The sequence below is a fragment of the Dasypus novemcinctus genome, chromosome 22 (assembly GCF_030445035.2).
Source record: "Dasypus novemcinctus isolate mDasNov1 chromosome 22, mDasNov1.1.hap2, whole genome shotgun sequence".
NCBI lineage: Eukaryota > Metazoa > Chordata > Mammalia > Cingulata > Dasypodidae > Dasypus > Dasypus novemcinctus.
The window spans coordinates 34,408,843-34,432,112 of NC_080694.1; the positions used below are offsets into that span (position 1 = coordinate 34,408,843).

The window sequence follows — 23,270 nt, forward strand, 5'->3', positions numbered from 1 at the left end:
ATGAGGGAAGCAGTTAATCACAAACTTTTGGGCGGGAAAGTTAGATCTTCTCGGATAGGCTGTAACTTCTGAAGTATCCAATTTATGGAGAAACAGAGGAAGGGCTTGCGTGCTGGGCTTAGGGGTATAAATTGTGTCATTTTTCTTTGTTCGGGGCGCCAGCCACGTTTTCTGGTTGTGCGCCCCTTCTTGCAAAATTGAGAATAAATTCTTTTCTTCTCCACAATCGGGTGAGCCTTATTTTCTTCCAGAAGATTTCTTTCTAACACCAATAAAAGGGCCCACCCTGTCTGGTGCCACAAAGGAGAGACACGTTTCTCAGTGAGAAGGCGATTTATTGCCAGGGCACAAGCAAGGAGCTGCAGCAATCTTCCCACAGCCAGTTCAAAGTGAGCACGGGGGTTATTGGTTTCTAAGGCAAAGGAGAGGGGTAGGGGAGAAGAGAAACAAGGGATGCCAGGGTCTTGTGAAGACGATATGTGCAATTTGTCAGTCCTGAATTGTCACAAGCACTTTCAACTTGTCTGTGATGTCAGTGGCTAATAAACCACAGTTTAGATGTCATTGTGCAGGTGCCAGGTCTTCACAGCTCCTTTCTCAGCTGACCACTCAAGGAGGTCAGCTTTTAGTCTCTGAGAAAAGTGAGAGTTACTGGGTCATAAGGTGCTCCCGACTCCCTCCCGTCTGGTTTTGCTTTGAGACATTATCTTCCTCCTGTAAGCAAAACTAAAGAAGGTCTAGTTAATAACTTTCAGGGAACGAAGTACAAACAGTAAAACTTTAAACATTACATAAAGAGAAAGCCAGCTCAATTCGTTTCAGAATTTTCAAAGCTAAGCAAGTTTAATGAGCGCATTTCCCCGCTCTCGGTGCTGCAGCAAGGCTGGCTCCACCTGACGGCAGAGCAGCGGGTCCTCCACGCGCCTTCCGGCTTCGCCCGGGTCCCTGCCAGGGAATGGGCGAGCGCGCCCGCTCCTCCCAGCGCCGCCTCCCAGCTCTCGCCGGCTCCGCGCCGAGCCGACTGCCGGCCGCCAGGGGGCGCCCGCGGGCAGAAGTGGAGACCGGGATGCGGCGCGCGGGGCGGGAGGGGGAGGACGTGGCGTGCGTGGGGCGTGGCAGGGAGGGGTTGAGGGGCGGGGAGTCGCGCAAAGGGGCGGGGCATCGCGCGCAGGGGCGGGGCAGGGCGCGCGGGGCGGGGCAGGGCGCGCGGGGCGGGAGGGGGAGGACGTGGCGTGCGTGGGGCGTGGCAGGGAGGGGTTGAGGGGCGGGGAGTCGCGCGCAGGGCGGGGCATCGCGCGCAGGGCGGGGCATCGCGCGCAGGGCGGGGCGTCGCGCGCAGGGGCGGGGCGGGGCAGGGCGCGCGGGGCGGGGCGTTGCGCGCAGGGGCGGGGCGGGGCAGGGCGCGCGGGGCGGGGCGTCGCGCGCAGGGGCGGGCGCGCGGGCGGAGTAGGGGCCGTGTCCCGGAGCTGGGTCCGCTGCCCGCTGCCCGCTGCTCGCTGCTCGCTGCGTGTCGCTGGGAGGCCGCGTCCCTACCGGCCCGGGTCCTGCCTGCCCTTCCAGGCCTCGCCGGCGCGGGCGGAGGGTGAGTCGAGCCCCCGCGGGCCCCGGGGGGCCGCCGTCTCGGGGCGCTGGCGGCTGCACTCCCCAGCCACGCTGTGACCGCATGGTCCCAGGGGGCCGCGTCTGCCGGGGCGCTGACCGTTTTGAAAATACTGCTGCGCTGAAGTCTCACTGGGCTCATACAGTCTCCTGGGCACCACGTAACCGCTGAACGCGGCCCTCCCCATTTAACCCGCCCCGACCCTATGAGGTGGGCGCGTGACCATCCGCGTTCACCAGCGAGGCAGCCGTTAGGTGACTTGCCCGAGACCACGCTTTATAAATAAATGGGTGTCCGGGGTTCAGAGCTGGCAGCGCGCTCCATCAGCAGGGTGGGTGGCGAGGGACACACCTCTGGAACCTTTAATCCCTGCAAAATAGCTGCCAAAGAAATACACGAAAGGGAAAAATATTAAATAGTATATGCTTCCAGCAGTGCCGTTTATAGGTCTGGGAAAAGCTGGAAATAACCTGCGTGTCCAGGAGTAAGGAAATGCGTGGGCAGGCGGTGGTGTAGGTCCCCAGTGAACTGTTCACCCAGCTGTGCCAGGCACAACAGGCTCCTCAGGCCTGCTATGTGGGAAGAGACATAGGAAAGAAGAAAGGGAGAGACCTCACAGGACAGCTTCTGGAGACTGGTTAACTAACATAAATAGAGCTGTTCTGATGTGCTGTATCTAGTTTCGTAACCCATGGTTCATTTTCCTTATAAATCTAGGAAAAACCTTTCATGTTTTTTTTACCTGTCAACCTAGATAAGTGCATATTTTCTGACGAAGGAATAAAATGATGACTGTGGGGCAGAATAGAGCTAAGGGAGTTCAGAGGCCTAGGCTGGGGTCTTTATTTTGGGCAAGTCCTTTACTTCTTGGGCCTCAGTTTCTTATTTTTGCACAACCAGGAGAAGAGGGCTGGACAGGCTGTCCTACTTTCATATGCCTAAAGTTGCCAGGCCTGGGATGGGCCTGGGGAACCTGGGCCAAGCCCAGCGGAAGGAGGAGGGGGTGGGGGTGGGGTGCAGCCTGTGGGTGCTGAAGCGGCCATGTGGGGCTCCAAGGCCTTCCAGAAAAGCACTGGGTCCACGCCAAGATGTCTTTGGCGCTCGCTCACTTTGGACATCTCCGGATAAGACATTCCCTAAGTGTGCAGGGACACCGGTGGCCTTTAAAGGTAAATCAAGTCACATCCTTCTTCTGCTTAAGATGCTCTGATCGTACTCTGTTAGCCCGAGAATAAAATCCCTGCCCTGCCCCGCAAAGCTAGCAGGCACGCCACGTCCCTCTCTGACCTACCTCCCACCTGCAAACTTTTTTTTTACTCCGCAGTCAGCCTTACAGATGTTCTTGCTGTGTCTTGAACACGCTGAGCCAATTCCTGCCTCGAGTCCCTCTGCTGGCTTCCGACCCTCCAATCTTTGCCTTCCTGGGTCACTTGTCACTCAAGTCTCTGCTCAGAAGACACCTCTTGGGCCACCCTACGTGAAATCGCAAGCCCTGCCATTTGCTCCACTACTTATCGCTACCCGACATTCTATTCTTTCTTTTTCTGCGTCTGCATGTTTCTTGTCTGCCCCCCGTGCCCACCTGTTATGACTCATTGGCCACCCCTAGCCAGTTGGGCACCCCGAATAAATTCAGGGTTCAGTTCTTAAGGAAGGAGAGAGTGGGTATTGGGTAGCCAGCGAGGCAGAGACGGCTCCCCAGTGCTCAGCTATTTGGTTAATAGCCAGTTTAACTGAATGGGAAAGTATGCAACCACCCCCTTGGGGCAGGAGGAGATGTGACACCTATTAAATGGAGCCTCCACCCTCTGATCGGTGTGTGGGCTCCCTCTTAGCCTGTGACAGTGCTCCATGGTGTAAGTCCCATGTCTGCACCAACTTAAGCCTCTCTTCCTGGCCCCAGGGCACCCAGCCTCTCCACCCACCTGCAGCTTGGCAGTGCTCCGCAAGCGCCTGCCTTTTACCTGCTGGGGCAGTGGAGGTAAAGCAGGCCCGTGGATGGTACTGCAGGCAAGCCCGCTGCCTCCTTGTCCCTGTTCTTCTGTGACCCTGCAGAGGCGCGCTGCGAGGGTTTAAACTGTCATCCAGACCCAGTGTGCGTCGTGCACTCCCCTGAGTCACCCACTCTGAGCTGTTTATCCGGCTGGGGCCATTATTCCTTCCCAGAAGGAAGCCAGGCATTTCAGCGAGGGCTGGCCGGCAGGAGGATAAGGCCTCCCTCGTGCCTCTTGGACGCCCTGGGGAGAAAGAACTAGCCTCTGGAGCTCCGTTATGGGCAGGAGTGGCAGTGTAAAGCTGGGTGGACCCCAGACGATCATGACCTTAGAGCTAATCCATTCCTGTGCCTGGAACCTCTTGTAGGTGGGACCTTTGGATTAAATCACTTTCCTTAAGGGCCTTTCGTTAGATTATGTGACCCAGGGTGGATCTTTTTTTTTTTAAGTTATTTATTTTTCTTCCCTTTTGTCCCCCCCCCCCAGTTGTCTCCTCTGTGTCCATTCACTGTGCGATCTTCTGTGTCCTCTTGCATTCTTGTTAGCAGCACTGGGAAGCTGTGTCTCGTTTTGTTGCGTCATCTTGCTGTGTCAGCTCTCTGTGTGTGCGGCGCCACTCCTGGGCAGGCTGCACTTTCTTTCGCGCTGGGCGGCTCTCCTTACGGGGCGCACTCCTTGCACGTGGGGCTTCCCTACACGGGGGGCACCCCTGCATGGCAGGGCACTCCTTGCGCGCATCAGCACTGCGCATGGGCCAGCTCCACACGGGTCAAGGAGGCCCGGGGTTTGAACCCTGGACCTCCCATGTGGTAGGCGGATGCTCTATCCGTTGGGCCAAATCCATTTCCCCCAGGGTGGATCTTAATCCGCTCACTGGAGTCCTTTATAAATGAGAGAAACACACAGTGACCCAGGGAAAGCTCCCAGAAGCTGCGGGAAGAAGGCCTGGGAGCCAGAAGCTAAGCTCAGTTGAACACAGAAGCCGAATGGAAGCCAAAAGCTGAAAGCACCAAGGCTAGGAGAGGGCATTGATGAGTGGGCGCTGCCACGTGCTCGCCTTGCGCATGCGAGAGAGGAATCCAGGACCACCAGCCGCCGGGCTTCAGGGCGCATCGCCTGGTGGAGCCTCGGTTTGGACATTTTCACGGCCTCAGAACTGTAAACATTTAAGTTAATAAATCCCCATTGTAAAAGCCAGCCCGTTTCTGGTATGTTGACTCAGCAGCCTTTAGCAAAGTAAAAGAGCCAGCCACCATAAAATAAAAATATGCGTGCGTGTGTATCTCCCAACCTTGGCAGCCTGGCTGTGGGGTGGGGTCTCCCAACCTGGCAGGCAAGGAGACGGAGGCCCCGAGAGGGGCGTGAACCTGCTGAAGGTCCCACAGTTCCAGAGGGCGGAGCTAGACCTTGGACTGGACCTGTCCACCGCGGGCGTCCCGCGTCGCCGCTGGCCCACGCTTGCTTCCTCCCTCATAGTCAGGCCAGGAAAGAGGCGCAGCGGCATCCAGCCCTAGTCCCTCCGCCAACCGAGGAGTTCAGGTTCCAGCTTGTGACCCCACGGCTCGGCTAACACCCCCCCTCGGTCCCGCTGCTCCTTGATTATCTGGGGTGCAAAACGGGGAGCGGGAGGAGGGACGGGGGCCTGGGTCCCATTTCCTGTCGAGAGTCTCCTTGCCAAGACCGCTTCTCTGTGGTTGCTTTCAGGGTCCTTAAAATCAAGCACCGGCTTTGACACCTGCACGACTTGTCCTCCCAGGTCCGGTTGCAGAGGACTGTCCCGAGAAGTCCTTTCCCTGACGAGTCTGCGGGTCATACGGGAAGGGCAGTGAGGTCAGGCCTCGCCGCTCTGACTCCCCGCCCCGCGTGTCCCCCGCTTCTTCCAGCTCGTCGCCCCGGCTAGAGTGACTGCCCCCAACAGCCCCGGCCCACCCCTCCGCATCCTCCTCGGCCCAGGGCTGGCAGCCGGCCCTCCGTTTCACAGTCTTCAGAGGCAGAGTTCAGCTTCCTAGGACATGGCAGGTAACTGTTAGCTGCGGGGAAGTCCCACTTCCTTCACTTAAAATTTTAATTGCAAGTCAGATGCATTGCTTGTTTAAAAATACGCACAAGGTTGACATGTACGAGACTCATTTTGTTTATAATGTGGATCATCCTTGGGAATGTATTTTCTTACTTGTTTTCGTGCCCGTTTCGACCCCACCAGAATATAAGCTCCTTGAAAATGGGCTCGGTGCCCATCCTGTCTTTATTCTACCTCCAGCCCCTAGAAAGATCCCTGGGGCAGAGCAGGGGCTCAGTAAATATTGAGGGAAGGAGCCCAAAGAGAAACCTTGGTTAAAATTTGGTATGACCCTGATTGACTTTTGTCTCTGCTCATGGTACACACAATTCTGTGACTTTTTTTTTTTCTCACTTGACAGTGTAACAGGGTGGGGGCATCCCGTGCCTTATAGGGTGTTTAGCAACATCTCTGGCATCTGCCCACTCGATGCCAGCAGCAACTCTCCATCACCCCCCAGTCTGACCACCAAAAATGCCCCCCGGACATTGCCCACTGGAAATGACTGGTACCGATATTTCATTCGCGTCCGTTCTCTTGTCACGCACCCCCTATGGAATTCCTTTATAACTAATGAGTCTGAGAAGGTTTAAATGAAAAGGTTAATCATTAATCTCTAACTCACAGAATTCAACCTTTACACTCAGTTGAAGGCCTTGGAACTGTTGGCCTCCAACTACCCTGAAAAACTGAAATCCAGACTTTAACATTTTAGTCTCAGATGCCACAAGGGCAAATTTAAGCCAGTCACCAAAATGCCTCCCGGGAGAAGTAAGTACGTAATCTCGCAGAATCTTCTGAAAGAGGAGAACCGCTTAAGAGGCCGAAGGTGTTGAGACCACTGGAGCTGAGAGATGTGACTCCCTTAGAATCCTCTTTAATCTTAGTATCCACCTCCCCCCCAACACTCCCCCCCCCACAGTGGATCCGAGTGTCCACCTTTTAAGCACCAACTTTCTACAGATCTGGAGGGGAAGGAAGCAGAAATGTCCCAAACCGGTCAGGGTCGTTGGCTGACGCCTGTCAGTATGGGGTTAGCACGAAAGATTAACGACAGCAGCTTTCTCGTTTAATGTTTGGTCACAGAGCTATAAAGACTGTCATGTACGACAGCCACGTTAGATCAGGCTTTTCAAGAACTTAACCACTTTATTTTGGGGGAGATGTAATTTGACCCCTTGTGCTGTTGGGTATTAGTCAAGCTGTGATATAACCGATTTTTAAAACGCTCGTTATTTCAAAACTGGTGTTTCTCAGCTCCCACTTTTTCGAGGAGCGTAAACATTTAGCTTTCGTCTCAGTCGTCGTCGCATTTTGACCAAGAGGAAATTGCTCCTTGAGGTCGTGTTCCTCTCCCGCTCTAGGTAAGAAAGTGCTCATCGTCTACGCGCACCAGGAGCCGCGGTCCTTGAACGGGTCCTTGAAGTCCGTGGCGGTGGAGGAGCTGAGCAGACAGGGCTGCAGCGTCACCGTGTCCGACCTGTATGCCATGGACTTCGAGCCGAGGGCCACCCGGAAGGATATCACTGGTCAGTCATAGGATCAGTACTCCCTCTCTAACTGCCTTCTCGTGCTTTTCGACTTTGAAAAATGTTTTGATGGTGTAGCAGTTTGATATAATTGATGCATTCATAAAAGAAATATTGGATTATGTTTGTAATCTGATCTGTACCCGGGCATGATTGAGTTAGGATTAGGGCACTGAGTTCAAGGCATGGCAAAGGACAGAGTTGAGGGCTTTCAGTGTTGGAATTTTGATGTTGGAGTTTGATGCTGAGGACTTAAGCTGGAGCCCAGGGAAGTCAGCACACAGAGGAAAGAGAAGCAAGCCTCAGAAAGAAAGGAACCTTGAACCCAGAGAAAAGCAAGCCCCAGGAATGTAGGGACCCAGGAAGCCTGAACCCTCGCAGATGTCAGCAGCCGTCTTGCTCCAAATAGACTTTGGTGAGGGAAGTAACTTGTGCTTTATGGCCTAGTATGTGTAAGCTTCTACCCCAATAAACACCCTTTATAAAAACCAACCAATTTCTGGTATTTTGCATCAGCACCCCTTTGGCTGACTAATAAAGAATTTGGTACCAAGGAGTGGGGAAGTACTTTTGCAATTACTGAAATGCTGGAATGGTTTTATAAATGGGTAAGGGGTATTTTTTGGAGGAATTGTGAGATACTTGATGGAAAAGGCCTAGAACTCTTTGAAGAGACCTTTGATAGCAATGTGGATGCTAAAGAGACTTTTTATGATATCTTAGAAGTAAATGATGAAACTATTATTGGAAACTGGAGGAAAGGTGATCCATGTTTTAAAGTTGTAGAGAACTTAGCAAGATTAATAACTCCTGGTGTTTTATGGAAGGCAGAATTTGAAAATGGTGAGCCCGGGAATTTAGCTGAAGAAATTTCCAAAGGAAACCCAGAGAATGCAGCTTGGCTTCTCCTTGCAGCTTATAGCAAAATGCTAAACGAGCCTGATAAGCTGAGAACTGAATTGTTGGGCACAAAGAAGATAGAAACTGATTCTGGAAATTCCAAGCCTCTGGAAATTAGGCTTCCAGATGAAAGTACCCCATTGGAGGACTTAACTAAACTTGGAACTTGTAAATCAGGATGGAAGACGCAGTTATGTCGGAAAGACTTGTGCAAAGTCTTACAGTCTGATGGCTTTGACCCCTGCTTCCTGCATGCTAAATCAAAAGACTTTTTTGAGAGAGCTATATGAGCAAATCCACTGTCAGCCTGGAATAAAAAGGACGTGGAAAGGAGAGATTGAAAGCGAAACAGCTTTAAGAGGAAAACCATGGAAGCTGAGATCTGGAATTAAGACTTCACCTTGGGCCAAGAGAGGAACCCCACCCATGTGTACAGAGAGGGTGAGTTTGCCCAGCAGTTGAAGAGGGTGGATGTTCCTGTCCGATGTTCTGGGAGAGTTTTGGCACCCAGGGTACAGAGTGGGTGAACACATTCCCTAAGGATTAGGGCAGTGAAGTTTGGCACCCCACAGGTCTGAGAGGGTAGACCTGTCCCCCAAATGTTCGGGAAGGCCAGGTGGTCAACTTGTTGCTCGGAGGGGTTTGAGCGTGCATGCTAAAGGTTAGGGAAGGCCAGGTGGTCAACTCATTGCTCTGAGAGAGTTGAACCTGTTTGCCAAAGGTTAGAGGGAATGTTGTCTTCATTTCACTGTACTAAGGGGGTTAAGACTCTAACCCAAATATTAGGTAAGGTATGGCAATCACCCCAACACTCTTGGAGGGTGAGGTCTGGAACTTGGTCGACACTCAGATGCTTGATAAGGGTGGAACCAAGAAAATGGTCATTGGACAAGGCTGGAAAGGGTGGATTCCCATAAGGCCCCAAGGAGAAGAAACCATCTTCTTAAAAATGACTCTCCGACTTTGAAATCAAACAGAGGATTCCCTGCAGGTCTGCTGAACTATAGAGAAACTGTGACTCATGTTTCCCTCCCAGTTTCTCCTTATTGTAATGAAAATGTTTATCCTTTGTCCTTTTGTGTATTGGAAACAAATGAATTGTTTTATAAGTTTCAGAGGTCTATAGCAGATGGGGCTTTGCCCCAAGACAAACTTTATTTCTTTAAATTGATTATGATATGATTTAGTACTTGCATTGTAACTGATTTAAGGCTTTTTTGGATACTGTAAGGACTTTTTGGAATTCAGAGGGTGGAGTATAGCAGTTTGATATAATTGATGAATTCATAAAAGAAATATTGGATTATGTTTGTAATCTGTACCTGGGCATGATTGAGTGATGATTAGGGCATTGAGTTCCCACCCCTTGGGGACTCACAGATAAAAGGCATGGCAAAGGACAGAGTTGAGGGCTTTCAATGTTAGAGTTTTGATGTTGGAGTTTGATGCTGAGGACTTAAGCTGGAGCCCTGGGAGGTCAGCATGCAGAGAAAATAGAAGCCAGCCCCAGGAAGAAAGGAACCCTGAACCCAGAGAAAAGCAAGCTCCAGGAATGTAGGAACCCAGGAAGCCTGAACCCTCGCAGCCGTCAGCAGCCATCTTGCTCCAAATAGACTTTGGTGAGGGAAGTAACTTGTGCTTTATGGCCTAGTATGTGTAAGCTCCTACCCCAAATAAATACCCTTTATAAAAACCAACCAATTTCTGGTATTTTGCATCAGCAGCCCTTTGGCTGACTAATACAGATGGGGAGCAGAAGTAGCTCAAGTGGTTGAGCATCTGCTTTCCATGTACAAGGTTCTGGGTTCAATCCCAGGCACCTCCTAAAAATAAAACCAACAAGAAAATCAACTCTCATCGAGGAGCTGATGTAGCTCAGTGGTTGAGTGCCTGCTTCCCACATTCACGGTCCCAGCTTCAGTCCCCAGTAACTCCTAAAAGAATGTTTGAACAGCTAGTGGTAGCACATGACATATAATTCTCAGGTCTACAATGCAGGGCTTTTCTCCTCCCTGTCCCCAGCCCCTAGTTTCCCTGCCCTGAAGGTAGCCAGCATCACCAGTTTCTCCCTGCCCTTCTGGAGAAGTCTGTGCTATACAGCAATTACCAGTGCAGTCGACATTTTCCCTCCATTTTACAGATGTTGTTTTGCTCATTGCTTTCTTTTTCACTGTTGCAAAGAATTCCATTGCGTGCAGGTCTCACAGTCTAAGTAGCCGCTTACCATAGGGCATGTGAGGCGTACATCCTTTGCTGTTATAAACAGTGCCTCAGGGAATAATCACGGCCATAGGTCTTTTCCTATGTAGGTAATTGTCCAGAAGTGGAATTGCCAGTCGAAGGGAATGTGCATTTTTAATGGCCATAGATAATTTCAAATTGCTTTCCATAAATGTTATACCAGTTTACACTCCAACCAGCAATATTTGAAAGGACTTATTTCCTCACATTGTCACTATTTTTGTTTCCTTGGCTGCTTAAGCAAATATTATGAAGCAGGTCGGGTTAAACAGTGGGAACCTATTCGCTCACAGTTTTGAGGTGGGGAAAATGTCCACATCAAAGCGTCATCAAGGCAATGCTGTACCCCCAAAGACAGTGGTGTTCTGGGGCTGGCGGCTGGCAAACCTTGGTTCTCACCGTGTCCTTTGGCAGGGCACGGGGTGGCATCTGCTGGTCTGTCTTCTCTTCCGGTTCCATTGATTTCAGCTTCTGGCTGCTTCATCTATGGCTTTTTCTCTTTTTGTCTGAATTTCATTCTCTTATAAAAGACTCCAGGAATAGTGAGATGGGACATCCTAAGTGAGATGGGACACGCCTTAACTGAAGTAGCCTTATCCAAAGGTCCTGCCTGCAATGGGTCTACCCACAGGAATGGACTAGGGTCAAGAACATATTTTTCTGGGGTACATACAGCTTCAAACCACCACCGTCACCAACATTTTGATAGTTGTTACCCAATTTTCTGATGATTGCCAGTCTGACAGATGAAAAAATGGGCTCCCAGTGCAGTTATAATTTGCCTTTCTCTCATTATAAATGAGGTTCAGTATCTTTGCATATATTTAAGAAGCATTTATATTTTCTTTCCTGTGACTTATTTGCTTATTTATCTTTTAGGGTATTGGTCTTTTTCTTAATGATTTTTAAGAGCTCTTCATATATTATATACTGTGGGATAAGAGTTGCAAATACTTTTAATCCATTAGGTGTTTTTACTTTTTTTCTAATTTTGATTTTGCTATGATGGGTTGGTTTTTTCCCGAGGCAGGATTTTATATAATTTTATTTATTTGACCTTATCAGTCTTTTTTTTTCTTGTGATCTCTGGATTTTGCATCATATTTCTATAAACTCTCAGTTTCTAAAAAGTGATTGTTATTTCCAGTATTTAAATAGGATCCAGTTTTTCTATTTAAATATTTTATCTATTTCAAATGAAATTTGGTTGGATGCTGTGAGGTGTGGATCCCACTCTTTCCAAGTAGCTGCTCAGTTTTCTCATCACCATTTATTCAATACTTGGTCAGACTTAAAATGCCAACTTCATTCTATACTAAATTTTCACATATTCGATTCTGTTCTGTGCTTTATTGTCGTAATTTATCTATTCATAGCCCAGTATGACATGATTTTAACTACCTTGGCAAATAATATAATTTAATATCTGATAGGGCTAGGGCACCCTCATTTTCCTTATTTTCACTACTTTTCTATTTTTACTTTTTGTTTTCCTAAAATCTTTTGATTTTGTTTTCTAGATTTGGAAAGAAACCAGTTGGTATTTTTATTAAGGTCACATTAAATTTATAAATGAACTTAGACAGATATAAACATAAAAAAGTAATGTCCATCCACGGATGAGTGGGTAAACAAAATGTGGTCTCTCCATATGATGGAATATTATTCAGCCATAAAAACAAATGAGGTTCTGGATGAATCTTGGAGACACTATGTTAGGAAATAAGCCTGACACAAAAGGGCGAACATTTTATGATTCCACTTATATGAAATATCTAGAATGGGCAGATTCATAGAGACAGAAAGTAGATTATAAGTTACCAGGGACCGGGATGGGGAAGGAGAAGTTGCTATTCAGTGGATGCAGAGATTCCCTTTGGTGTGATTAAAAAGTCTTTGTAATGGATGGTGGTGGTGTAGGCACAACATTGTGAATGTAATTAACACCACTGAGTTGTATTCCTTAAAATGATTAAAAGGCAAACTTGATATTATATATAATTTACCACAGTATGACTTTTTAAATGAATTAATGAGTTAAAAAGAGGTAATGGAGTTCTGGGAAGATGGCATTGGACTAGGCAGGCTCAACTCTCTCACAAAAACAACAGGAAAAGGGCCAAAAGCTGTCCAAGGGACCTGCTTTGGGAGTCAGCAGACCAAGATGGTGCTGCGCAACCCCCAGGAGGGCAAGGGACAGAGACAAAGAACCTGAAACAACAAATGTGAGTTACTGACCCCCTGCAGCACCTGGGAAGGCTCTCAACCCCTACCCTTAAGACATTAAACCAGGGTAAAACTCCTGGCTCACTGCAGCCAGCTGAGAGGGGAACAGACTTCTTCCTCCATGTCAGCTGTTACCAGGGAAGAGGGAGGTTGCGTTGAAGGGCAGAGCGTGGTTTCTCCTCGGTGAATGCAGCCAGCACAGCCCGCTCTGAATCTTGCCTCTGGCCAGACCAGAAACTCAGGCAAGAGGAGGTGAAAGAAACACCTCTGTGGAAGGGGTCTCAGACTAGCGCCATCTGATGGCCAGCCCAGAAACTGCAAGGAAAAAACTGCTTTTAGGTCTCTTTACCCCCCAAGTCCTGGGAGAAAATCTGCAGCCCATTACTAAGTCCCTGACCAAATTCTGAAAATTTAAGCTGGACAATTTTAAAGACTCAGAAAAAGTTGAACGAAAAATCAAAGAAGAGCTGTGAAAGGAAAAAACAAAAACAAAAACAAAAAAAAACAAAAACACTAAGCAAGAGGGAGAAATTGTCCACCAGAATAAATTCACCAACATATTCAGATGCTTAGAAATCAGCAAAAAATTACAGGCCAGTCTAGGAAACAGGAAGAGATGGCCCAGCCAAAGGAACAAACCAAATATCCTGATGAGATATAGGATTTAAGAAAACTAATCAATGACAGTCATACAATTCTAAATTAATTCAAGGATTAAAGGAAAATACGACTAAAGAGATAAAAGATATTAAGAAACATTGGGTGACCATAAAGAACAATTAGAAAGCCTGAAAAGAAAAGTAGCAGAGTCTTATGGAAATGAAAGACATGATGGATAAGATTAAAAATACATTAGAAAAACAAGATAAACACAAAGAAATAAAATAAAAAACATGTTAGAGGCATGTACCAGCAGATTTGAATTGCTCAAAGATAGGATTAGTAATATCGAGGATAGAATATCTATACTGGAAAAGACAAGAACAGAAAGGGAAAATAAGGGAACAAAATGGAACAGGGTCTTAGGGAAGTGAAGGACAACGTGAAGAGCACAACATGCGCATTATCAGTGTCCCAGAAGGAGAAGAGAATGGGAAAGGAGGAGAAAGACTATGTGAGAAAATAATGACCAAAAACGTCCCAACCTTTTTGAAAGACATAAATAATAATATTCAAGACGGACAACAAACCTCAAACAGAATAAATCCAAATAGACCTACTCTGAGACACCTACTCTTCAGAATGACAAATATCAGATATAAAGAGGGGACTCTGAAAGCAGCAAGGGAAAAACAATTCATCACATACAAGGGAACCTCAATAAGATTAAGTGCCAACTTCTCATCAGAAACCACAGAATTGAGAAGAGAGTGGTTTATGATGTATTCAAGGTATCACAAGAGAAAAACTGCCGGTCAAGAATTCTGTATCTGGCAAAAGTGTCTTCAAAAACGAGGTGAGTTGAAAGTCTTCACAGACATAAACTGAGAAGGTATGTTACCAAAAGTCCAGAATTACAAGAGATAATAATGCTACGGCCTGAAAGGAAAAAACAAGGGTGAGAGATTGGGAGAAGAGTGTAGAAATGAAGTTTATTAGGAAGGGTGAAATAAAGGGTAAGAGAGACAATAGAACATTATGACAGCAGAGAGCCAAAGGACAAACCGGATGAAGTAAGTAATGCCTTTGCAGTGATAACATTGAATGCTAATGCCAATCAAAAGACATAGACTGATAGAATGGAAAAATAAATATGAGCCATCTATGTGCTGTCTACAAGAGACTCACCTCAAAGGTAAGGACACAACCAGGTTGAAAGTGAAAGGTTGGAGAAAGATATTCCATGTAAACAGTAACCAAAAAAGAGCTGGAGTAGTGATACTAAGATCAGAAAAAATAGATTTCAAATGCAAAACTGTTATGAGGGATGAAGAAGTTCATTATATATTGATGAAAGGGCAATTCACCAAGAAGAAATAACTATACTAAATGTCTACGAACCAAACCTGAATGCCCCAAGGTTCATGAGGCACACACTGGCAAAACTAAAGGGAGAAATAGATGTCTCTACAATCAGTTGGAGATTTCAATATACCACACTCAGTATTAGATAGAACATCTGGCCAGAGGACAAATAAAGAAATAGAGAACTTGAATAATGTGATAAATGGGCTAGACCTAAGAGACATCTATAGATCACTGAACCCCAAGTTCAACCCCAAGATGGACCATATGTTGGGTCACAAGACAAGTGTCGAAAAATTTTAAAAGACTGAAATTATATACAAAACATTTTCTCTGATCATAATAGAATGAAGCTGGAAATCAATAATGAATGGCAAAAGGGAAAACCCATAAATATATGGAGATTAAACAACACACTCTTAAATTATCAGTGAGTCAAAGAAGAAATTGCAAGAGATTTCAGCAAAGAACTTGAGATAAATGAAAATGAAAACACACAATATCAAAACCAATGAGACACTGCAAAGTCAGTGCTGAGCGGGAAATTTATAGCCCCCAACGCTTACATTACAAAAGAAGAAAGATAAAATCGAAGACCTAACTGCACACCTGGAAGAACTAGAAAAAGAACAGCAAACTAATCCCAAACCAAGCCAAAGGAAAGAAACAGTAAAGATCAGAGCAGAAATAAATGGAATTGAGAACAACAACAAAAAACAATAAAAAGAGTCAACAAAACCAAAAGTTGGTTCTTTGAGAAGATCAACAAAATCTACACACCTTTAGCTAGACTGATAAAGAAGAAAAGAGAGAAGGTGCAAATAAATAAAATCAAATTGGGAGGGGGAGACATTAACACTGACCCTGTAGAAATAAGAGAGCCCCTAAGAGGATACTGTGAACAAATGTTGGCCAAAAAACTAGACAGATAGATAAAATGGACAAATTCCTAGAAACACCTTACAGCCTACACTGAGCCTAGAAGAAAAAGAAGACCTCAGCAAACGAGTCACAAGTAAAGAGATTGAAACAGTCATCAGAAACCTCTCAAAGATGAAAAACCTTGAACCAGATCAATTCTACCAGTCATTCAAAGAAGATCTAATACCTCTCTTGCTCAAATGCTTTTAAAAAATTTAACAGGAAGGAATGCTACCGAACTAATTCTGTGAAGCCAACATCACCCTAATACCAAAACCAGGTAAAGATACTACAAAAAAAAAATTACAACCGATATCTCTAATGAATATATATACAAAAACCCTTAAAAAACACTTGCAAACTGAATCCAAAAGCACATTAAAACAACCATACACCACAATCAAGTTGAGTTTTATCCCAGGTTGCAAGGGTGGTTCAAAACAACAAAATTAATTATGTATTTAATAATAAACCACATTAATAAATTGAAGAAGAAAAATCACCTGATCCTCTTGTTTGCATTTGACAAAATCCAATGCCCTTTCTTGATGAAAGCACTCCAAAAAAATAGGAAAATAAGGAAACATTCTCAGTATGGTAAAGTGCATATATGGAAAACCTGCAGGTAGCATTGCACTCGAAATACTGGAAGCTCTCCCGCTAAGATCATGGGTTGCGACCCGCGCAGGGTAGTCACAATGGAACAGGGTCTTTGCTATCCCGAGGAGGGGGAGGTGAGTGAGGGCATGGAGAAATGAAAGCCACTGAAAAGTGGGGATCAGATGGGCTGTGAGGAGCTGCAGGAGTGCACCAGCTACCACCACGCCCCCAGCTTAATTATGCAGTTTATTTTATACCCTTAGTACAAACAGTGCACACAGCTTTTCTCACAGGATGCTCTTGTTACTAGGTCATTACAAATACACAGGTTATTCTTTGTTTTTATTAGCCTTTTTTTTTAAAGATTTATTTATTTCTCTCCCCTTTCCCCGCCCCAGTTGTCTGTTCTCTGTGTCTATTTGTTGCGTCGTCTTCTTTGTCCACTTCTGTTGTTGTCAGCGGCACCAGAAATCTGTTTCTTTTTGTTGTGTCATCTTGTTGTGTCAGCTCTCCGTGTGGGTGGCACCATTCTTAGGCAGGCTGCACTTTGTTTCGCGCTGGGCGGCTCTCCTTATGGGGCACACTCCTTGCGCGTGGGGCTCCCCTACGCGGGGGACACCCCTGCGTGGCGTGGCACTCCTTGCACACATCAGCACTGCGCATGGGCCAGCTCCACACGGGTGAAGGAGGCCCGGGGTTTGAACCACGGACCTCCCATGTGGTAGACAGATGCCCTAACCACTGGGCCAAGTCTGCTTCCCTTTATTAGCCTTCTGATAACAGTTGTCCTAGACTTCATTATCCATAACGAACATAGCTTTTTTTTTTTCTTCAAAGATTTATTTATTTATTTAATTCCCCCCCACCCCCAGTTGTCTGTTCTCTGTGTCTATTTGCTGCGTCTTGTTTCTTTGTCTGCTTCTGTTGTCATCAGTGGCACGGGAAGTGTGGGCGGCGCCATTCCTGGGCAGGCTGCACTTTCTTTCATGCTGGGCGGCTCTCCTTACGGGGCTCACTCCTTGTGCGTGGGGCTCCCCTACGCGGGGGACACCCCTGCGTGGCAGGGCACTCCTTGTGCGCATCAGCACTGCGCACGGGCCAGCTCCACACGGGTCAAGGAGGCCCGGGGTTTGAACCTTGGACCTCCCATGTGGTAGACAGACGCCCTAACCACTGGGCCAAGTCCGTTTCCCCTAACATAGCTTTGATCAACACATAACTTTGCCCAGGGGTGCCTCCTTCTTTATCTCTAGTCTCTCCAGGTATGCTTCTTGTTTGTCCACATTCTTGCTGTGAACCTTGGAGCCTGCGTTGCAGGCCTCTGGGCGTCTTGCTTTGCAGGGCTCCCCACAATCATGAATAAGACAAGGATGCCCCCTGTCACCACCGTTATTCAATATTGTGCTAGAAGCTATAGCTGGAACAATTAGGCTACATAAAGAAATAAGAGGCATCCAAATAGGAAAGGGAGAAGTAAAACTTGCATTATTCACTGATGATATATTCCTACATCTAGAAAATCCTGAAAAATCCACAAAAACCTACTAGAACTAATAGATGAATTCAGGAAAGTGGCAGGATAAAACATTAATACAAAAAAAACCTCAATAGCATTTCTATATTATGGGTAAGCAAACTGAGGAGTAAGTCAGAAAAAAAATTCCATTTGTTATTATAAATATTATATTTGTAATTATATATTATATATATTATAAAAGAATATATAAAATATATTATAAAAGAATCAGATATTTAGGAATAAACTTAACCAAGGACATATAGGGCATGTATTCAGAAAACTACAAAACATTGCTTAAAGAAACCAAAGAAGATGTAAATAAATGGAAGGACATCCTGTCCTCATGACCGAGAAGACTCAATACCGTTTAGATGTCAATTCTACCAAAACTGGTTTACAGATTCAAAGCAATCCCAATAAAAAATCCCAACAGCATATTTTGCAGAAATGGAAAAGCCAATTATCAAATTTATTTGGAAGGGCATGGAGTCCCCAAATAGCCAAAAATATCTTTAAAAAGAAGAGGAAATTTGGAGTACTCTTGCTTCCTGACTTTATTTATTTATTTTAAAGATTTATTTTACTTATTTCTCTCCCCTTCCCTCCCCCCTGTTGTCTGCTCTCTGTGTCCACTCACTGTGTGTTCTTCTGTGTCCACTTGCACCCTCGGTGGCACCAGGAAACTGCATCTCTTTTTTGTTGCATCATCTTGCTGTGTCAGCTCTCTGTGTGGAGCCACTCCTGGGCAGGCTGCACTTTTTTCATGCAGGGCAGCTCTCCTTGTAGGGCGCACTCCTTGCACATGGGGTACCCTTACACAGGGGCACGCCTGCGTGTCACAGCACTCCTTGCACACAGTAGCTCTGTACGTGGGCCAGCTCACCACACGGGTCAGGAGGCCCTGGGCATCGAACCCTGGACCCTCCCATATGGTAAGCAGATGCTCTATCAGTTGAGCCACGTCCGCTTCCCACTTCCTGACTTTAAAGCACTCCTTAGCTACAGTGTTAAAAATAGCATCGTACTGGCATAAAGATGCAGAGATTGACAAATGGAACTGCATCAAGAATCGGCAATAGATCCAGTGATTTTTGACAAGGCTCTCAAGCACTCACAGCTAGGCCTGAGCTGTCTATTCAACAAATAGGAACTGGATAGCCTTATGCCCAAGAAAGAAAAAGGACCCCTATCTCACACCTTGTAAAAAATAACTCAAAATGGATCAAGGACCTAAATATAAAAGTGACAACCATAAAACTCCTGGAAGAAAATGTAAGGAAACATCTTCAAGATCTTGTGGTAGGCGGTAGTTTCTTAAACTTTATACCCAAAGCATGAACAACTAAAGAAAAAGTAGGTAAGTGGGACCTCCTCAAAATTAAACACTTTTGCACCTCAAAAGGATGAAAAGGCAGTTGACTCAATGGGAGAAAATACTTGGAAGTCACTCTGCTGGTCTACAGGTTTTAGTCCCAAAAGGAGGCGTGCTGTCACCAGGGAACACAACAATGATTCCATTGAACCAGAAGTTAAGACTGGCACCTGGCCACTTTGGGCTCCTCTTACCTCTGATTCAACAGGCAAAAAAGGAATTACTGTCCTGGCTGGGGTGATTGTGAAGGGGAAATGGGACTGCATCTACATAATGGGTCTCCTAGTACTGCCATGCCCTGTGATTAAAGTCAATGGAAAATTGCAACAACCCACTCCAAGCAGGACTAACAATGGCTCAGAATCTTCCAGAATGAAAGTTTGGGTCATGTATTAGTCAGCCAAAGGGGTGCTGATGCAAAATGCCAGAAATTGGTTGGTTTTTATAACGGGTATTTATTTGGGGTAGGAGTTTACAGTTACGAGGCCATAAAGCATAAGTTACTTCCCTCACCAAAGTCTTTTGCCACGTGTTGGAGCAAGGTGGCTGTCGATGTCGGCCAGGGTTCAGGATTTCTGAGTTCCTCTCTTCCTGGGGCTTGTTTCTCTCTGGGCTCAGTAGTCCTCTCTTCCCAGGCCTTGCTTCTCTTTCCTCACAACCAAGCTCCTCTGTGTGCTTACTTCCCAGTGTTCTAGCTCAAGACTCCAACATCAAAACTTCAACATCAAAACTCCAACTCTGAAAAAAAAAAAAAAAAAAAACTCCAACTCTGTCCTTTGCCATGTTATTATCTGTGAGTCCCCACCCACCAAGGGGCAGGGACTCAACACCCTACTGACATGGCCCAATCAAAGCCCTCATCATAATTTAATCATAGCCAAGTACAGACCAGCTTACAAACATAATCCAGTATCTTTTTTGGAATTCATGAATCATGTCAAACTGCTACACTCCACCCTCTGAATTTCAAAAATACATTACAATATTCAAAAAAGCTTAAATCAGTAACAATACTAAGTACAAAATCATATCATAATTAGTTTAAAGAAATATAATTTGTCTTGGGGCAAAGTCCTGTCTGTTATAGACTTCTGAAGCTTACAAAACCATTTATCTGCTTCCAATACACAAATGGACAAAGGAAAAACATTTTCATTACCATAAGGAGAAATTGGGTAGATGACGTGAGTCACAGATCCTCTACATTCAGTAAACCTGTAGGACAGACTTGATTAGATGTCAAAGTCTGAGAGTCATTCTTAAGCCGATGGTTTCTTCTCCTTGGGGCCTCATGAGAACCCACACTTTCCACAGGCTTGCCCAATAGCTATTCTCTTGGTTCCATCCTCATCAAGCGTCTGGGTGTTGACCAAGCTCCAGACCTCTCCCTCCAAGAGTGTCGGGGTGATTGCCACACCTTACCCAATCTTTGGGTTAGAGTCTTAACCCCCCTCTTATAGTGACATGAAGACAACATTCCCCTTAACATTTGCACCCCTCTCAGACCTATGGGTTGCTGACTTGAACTGCCCCAATCCTTGAGGAATGTGCTCCATCCTCCCGGTACCCTGGGGCAGCAAAACTCTCCCAGAACATTGGGTGAGGTGTGACAATCACCCCAATGTTCTTCCAGGTTGAGGTCTGGAGCTCAGTCACCACCCAGATGCTTGATGAGGGTGAAACCAAGAAAATGGCCACTGGGCAAGCCTGTGGGGAGGGTGGGTCAGGGAGAATAAACCATCATCTTAAGAATAACTCTCAGACTTTGAAATCAAATAGAGGATGCCCTGCAAGTCTACTGAACTATAGAGGACCCAAGACTCATGTTTCCCTCCCAACTTCTCCTTATCATAATGGAAATGTTTATCCTTTGTCCATTTGTGTTTTGGAAGCAGATAAATGGTTTTGTATATTTCAGAAGTTTATAGCAGATGGGACTTTACCCCAAGACAAACTGTATTTCTTTAAACTGATTCTGATGTGATTCTATAGTTAGCATTGCTACTGATTTAAGGTTTTTTAAAAAAATTGTAATGTCTTTTTGGAATTCAGAGGGTGGAGTGTAGCACTTTGACATGGTTTATGGATTCCAAATTAAAATATTGGATTATGTTTGTAATCTGGTCTGTCCCTCCAGGTATATTAGAGTATATTGGATTCAGAAGTTTTACTTTTACTTGATTAAATAATGATTAAGGCTTTGATTGGGCAATGTCAGTAGGACATTGAGTCCCCACCAAGTGGGCAGGGACTCACAGAGAAACTGCACTGCAGAGAAGGGAGATGGAGTCTTGAGCTGGAGCCCCAGGAAGTAAGCACACAGAGGAACTTGGTTGTGAGGAAAGAGAAGCAAGCCCTGGGAAGAGAGGAACCCAGGAAGCCTGAACCCTGGCAGACGTCAGCAGCCATCTTGCTCCAACACGTGTCAAAAGACTTTGGTGAGGGAAGGAACTTACACTTTATGGCCTGGTAACTGTAAGCTTCTACCCCAAATAAATACCCTTTATAAAAGCCAACAGATTTCTGCTTTTTGCCTCAGCACCCCTTTGGCTGACTAATACAGAATTTGGTACCGAGGAGTGGGGAAGTGCTTTTGCAATTACCAAATTGCCGGAACGGTTTTATAAATGGGTAAGCGGTATTTTTTGGAGGAATTGTGAGATCCTTGATGGAAAAGGCCTAGCTTGTTTTGAAGAGACTCTTAGTAATACGGATGCCAAAGAGAATTTTTATGATGCCTTAGAACTATATGATGAAACTATTGTTGGAAACTGGAGGAAGGGTGATGCATGTTTTAAGTTTGCAGAGCGCTTAGAAAGATTAACTCCTGGTGTTTTGTGGAAGGCAGCATTTGAAAATGGTGATCCTGGCATTTAGCTGAAGTGCTTGTTGAGGGTAACAGGAACATGGAGTGGGTAGGGGAAGAAGGTAGTGATAAATATGAACTGACCACGTGACCAGTTACAGAAACAAGGACTGTAATAGTTATGAATCTTTCTTCCTTGTTTCATTATGAGTATGATCGTATATGTACACAAAACAAAGTTTTTTTTTTTTCTTCCCCAGCCATTTCCCTTGTCATATGACAAGTTGTATTAGTTTCATGTCATAATATTTAAGAATGTCAAGTTTAAGAGTGAATATTGCCCAAGGACTTGCTCTCTATTCTGTAGGGAATTAATGCATTTCCAGTTGTACTCAGGGGAGTTGAACACTGTTAGGCGGAAATGTATATATATGCCTGTCTGTTATTGTTTTTACTTAGAGACTAAGTATGGTTTAAGGTAATGTGTGTGGTTGCTGAGTTGATAAGGGATGGACTGATAGGCTAATGTGTCAACTTGGCCAGGTAACTGTGCCCAGTTGTTTGGTCAAGCAAGCACTGGGCTAATTGTAATACAAGGGCATTTATGGACTTTAGTCACCAGTGAGTTTCCTGCGTAGATAGCTGATTACATCTATGTCAGTCAGGGAGATTGCCATCAGCAGTGAGTGATGATTTATCCAATCAGTTGAATGCCTTTAAGGGGAGGTAATTTCAGCATTCAGAGAGAATTCCCCAGCTCGTCTTTGGACGGCCAATGTCTCCCAGAAACTCATCAAGGACCTTCACTGGAATTTCTTTGGAGTCCCTGGTTGTACTTGTACATCCCCACAGTCATATGAGAGATTCATAAAATCACATATTATTGACAGATGTCTCCGTTGATTCTGTTTCCCTAGAGAACCCTGACTGATACAATCACCTATCTTATAAGCATTTAATATGCATGATATATAAAGAGATACTAAAATTCAACAATAGAAAGACAAACTACCCGGTTTTAAAATGGGCAAAAAACTTGAATAGACATTTGTCCAAAGAAGAAAAACAAAAGGCAAAAACACACGTGAAAAAATGTTCAGTATCACTAGCGATTAGGGAAATGCAAATCAAAACTACAATGAGATATAATTTCACATCTATTAGACTGTCCCCTATTAAACAGTTGGAGGGGGAAGCGGATGTGGCTCAAACGATAGGGCTCCACCTACCATATAGGAGGACCTGGCTTCAATCCCTGGGGCCTCCTGGTCAAAAAGAAGAGAAAGCATGTGCACACAGCCAGCCAGCACCCGTGTGAGTGCCCGCGTGGTGGGCATAAGTGCCCCCACGGTGATCCAGTGCCCGCACGAGTGCCCATGCGGTGAGCCAGTGCCTGCGCAAATGAGTCACGCAGCAAGATGATGACACAACAAAAGAGAGACAAGCGAGAGTCGAGGTGAAGCGCAGCAGAAACCAGGAACTGCGGTGGCGCAGTTGACAGGGAACGTCTCTCCACATCAGGAGTCTCCAGGATCGAA

General features: G+C 45.8%; 1 protein-coding gene and 1 long non-coding RNA gene across 7 annotated transcripts in view; one reads left to right on the forward strand and one right to left on the reverse strand.

Moving 5' to 3' along the window:
- Positions 1-314: 314 nt before the first annotated feature.
- Positions 315-1,813, reverse strand: LOC131275309 (uncharacterized). The gene is made up of 2 exons (XR_009182717.2): positions 1,700-1,813; positions 315-714 (listed from the first exon to the last, which is right to left on the reverse strand). It is a non-coding gene; the product is annotated as an uncharacterized lncRNA (long non-coding RNA).
- Positions 1,405-23,270, forward strand: part of NQO2 (N-ribosyldihydronicotinamide:quinone dehydrogenase 2) — a 37,322-nt gene continuing 15,456 nt past the window's right edge. Inside the window, exons 1-4 of one of the 6 annotated variants that reach the window (XM_012521548.3) lie at positions 1,451-1,582; positions 5,299-5,350; positions 5,478-5,613; positions 7,018-7,182. In XM_012521548.3, coding sequence (XP_012377002.1) covers positions 5,607-5,613; positions 7,018-7,182 — 172 coding nt within the window. In that variant the 5' untranslated portion in view covers positions 1,451-1,582; positions 5,299-5,350; positions 5,478-5,606. Of the gene's footprint in view, positions 1,583-4,886; positions 5,134-5,174; positions 5,203-5,298; positions 5,351-5,477; positions 5,614-6,275; positions 6,425-7,017; positions 7,183-23,270 lie in introns of those variants that run through there. The other 5 variants (XM_004483392.5, XM_058285175.2, XM_004483393.4 and 2 more) reach the window with 5 other exon arrangements.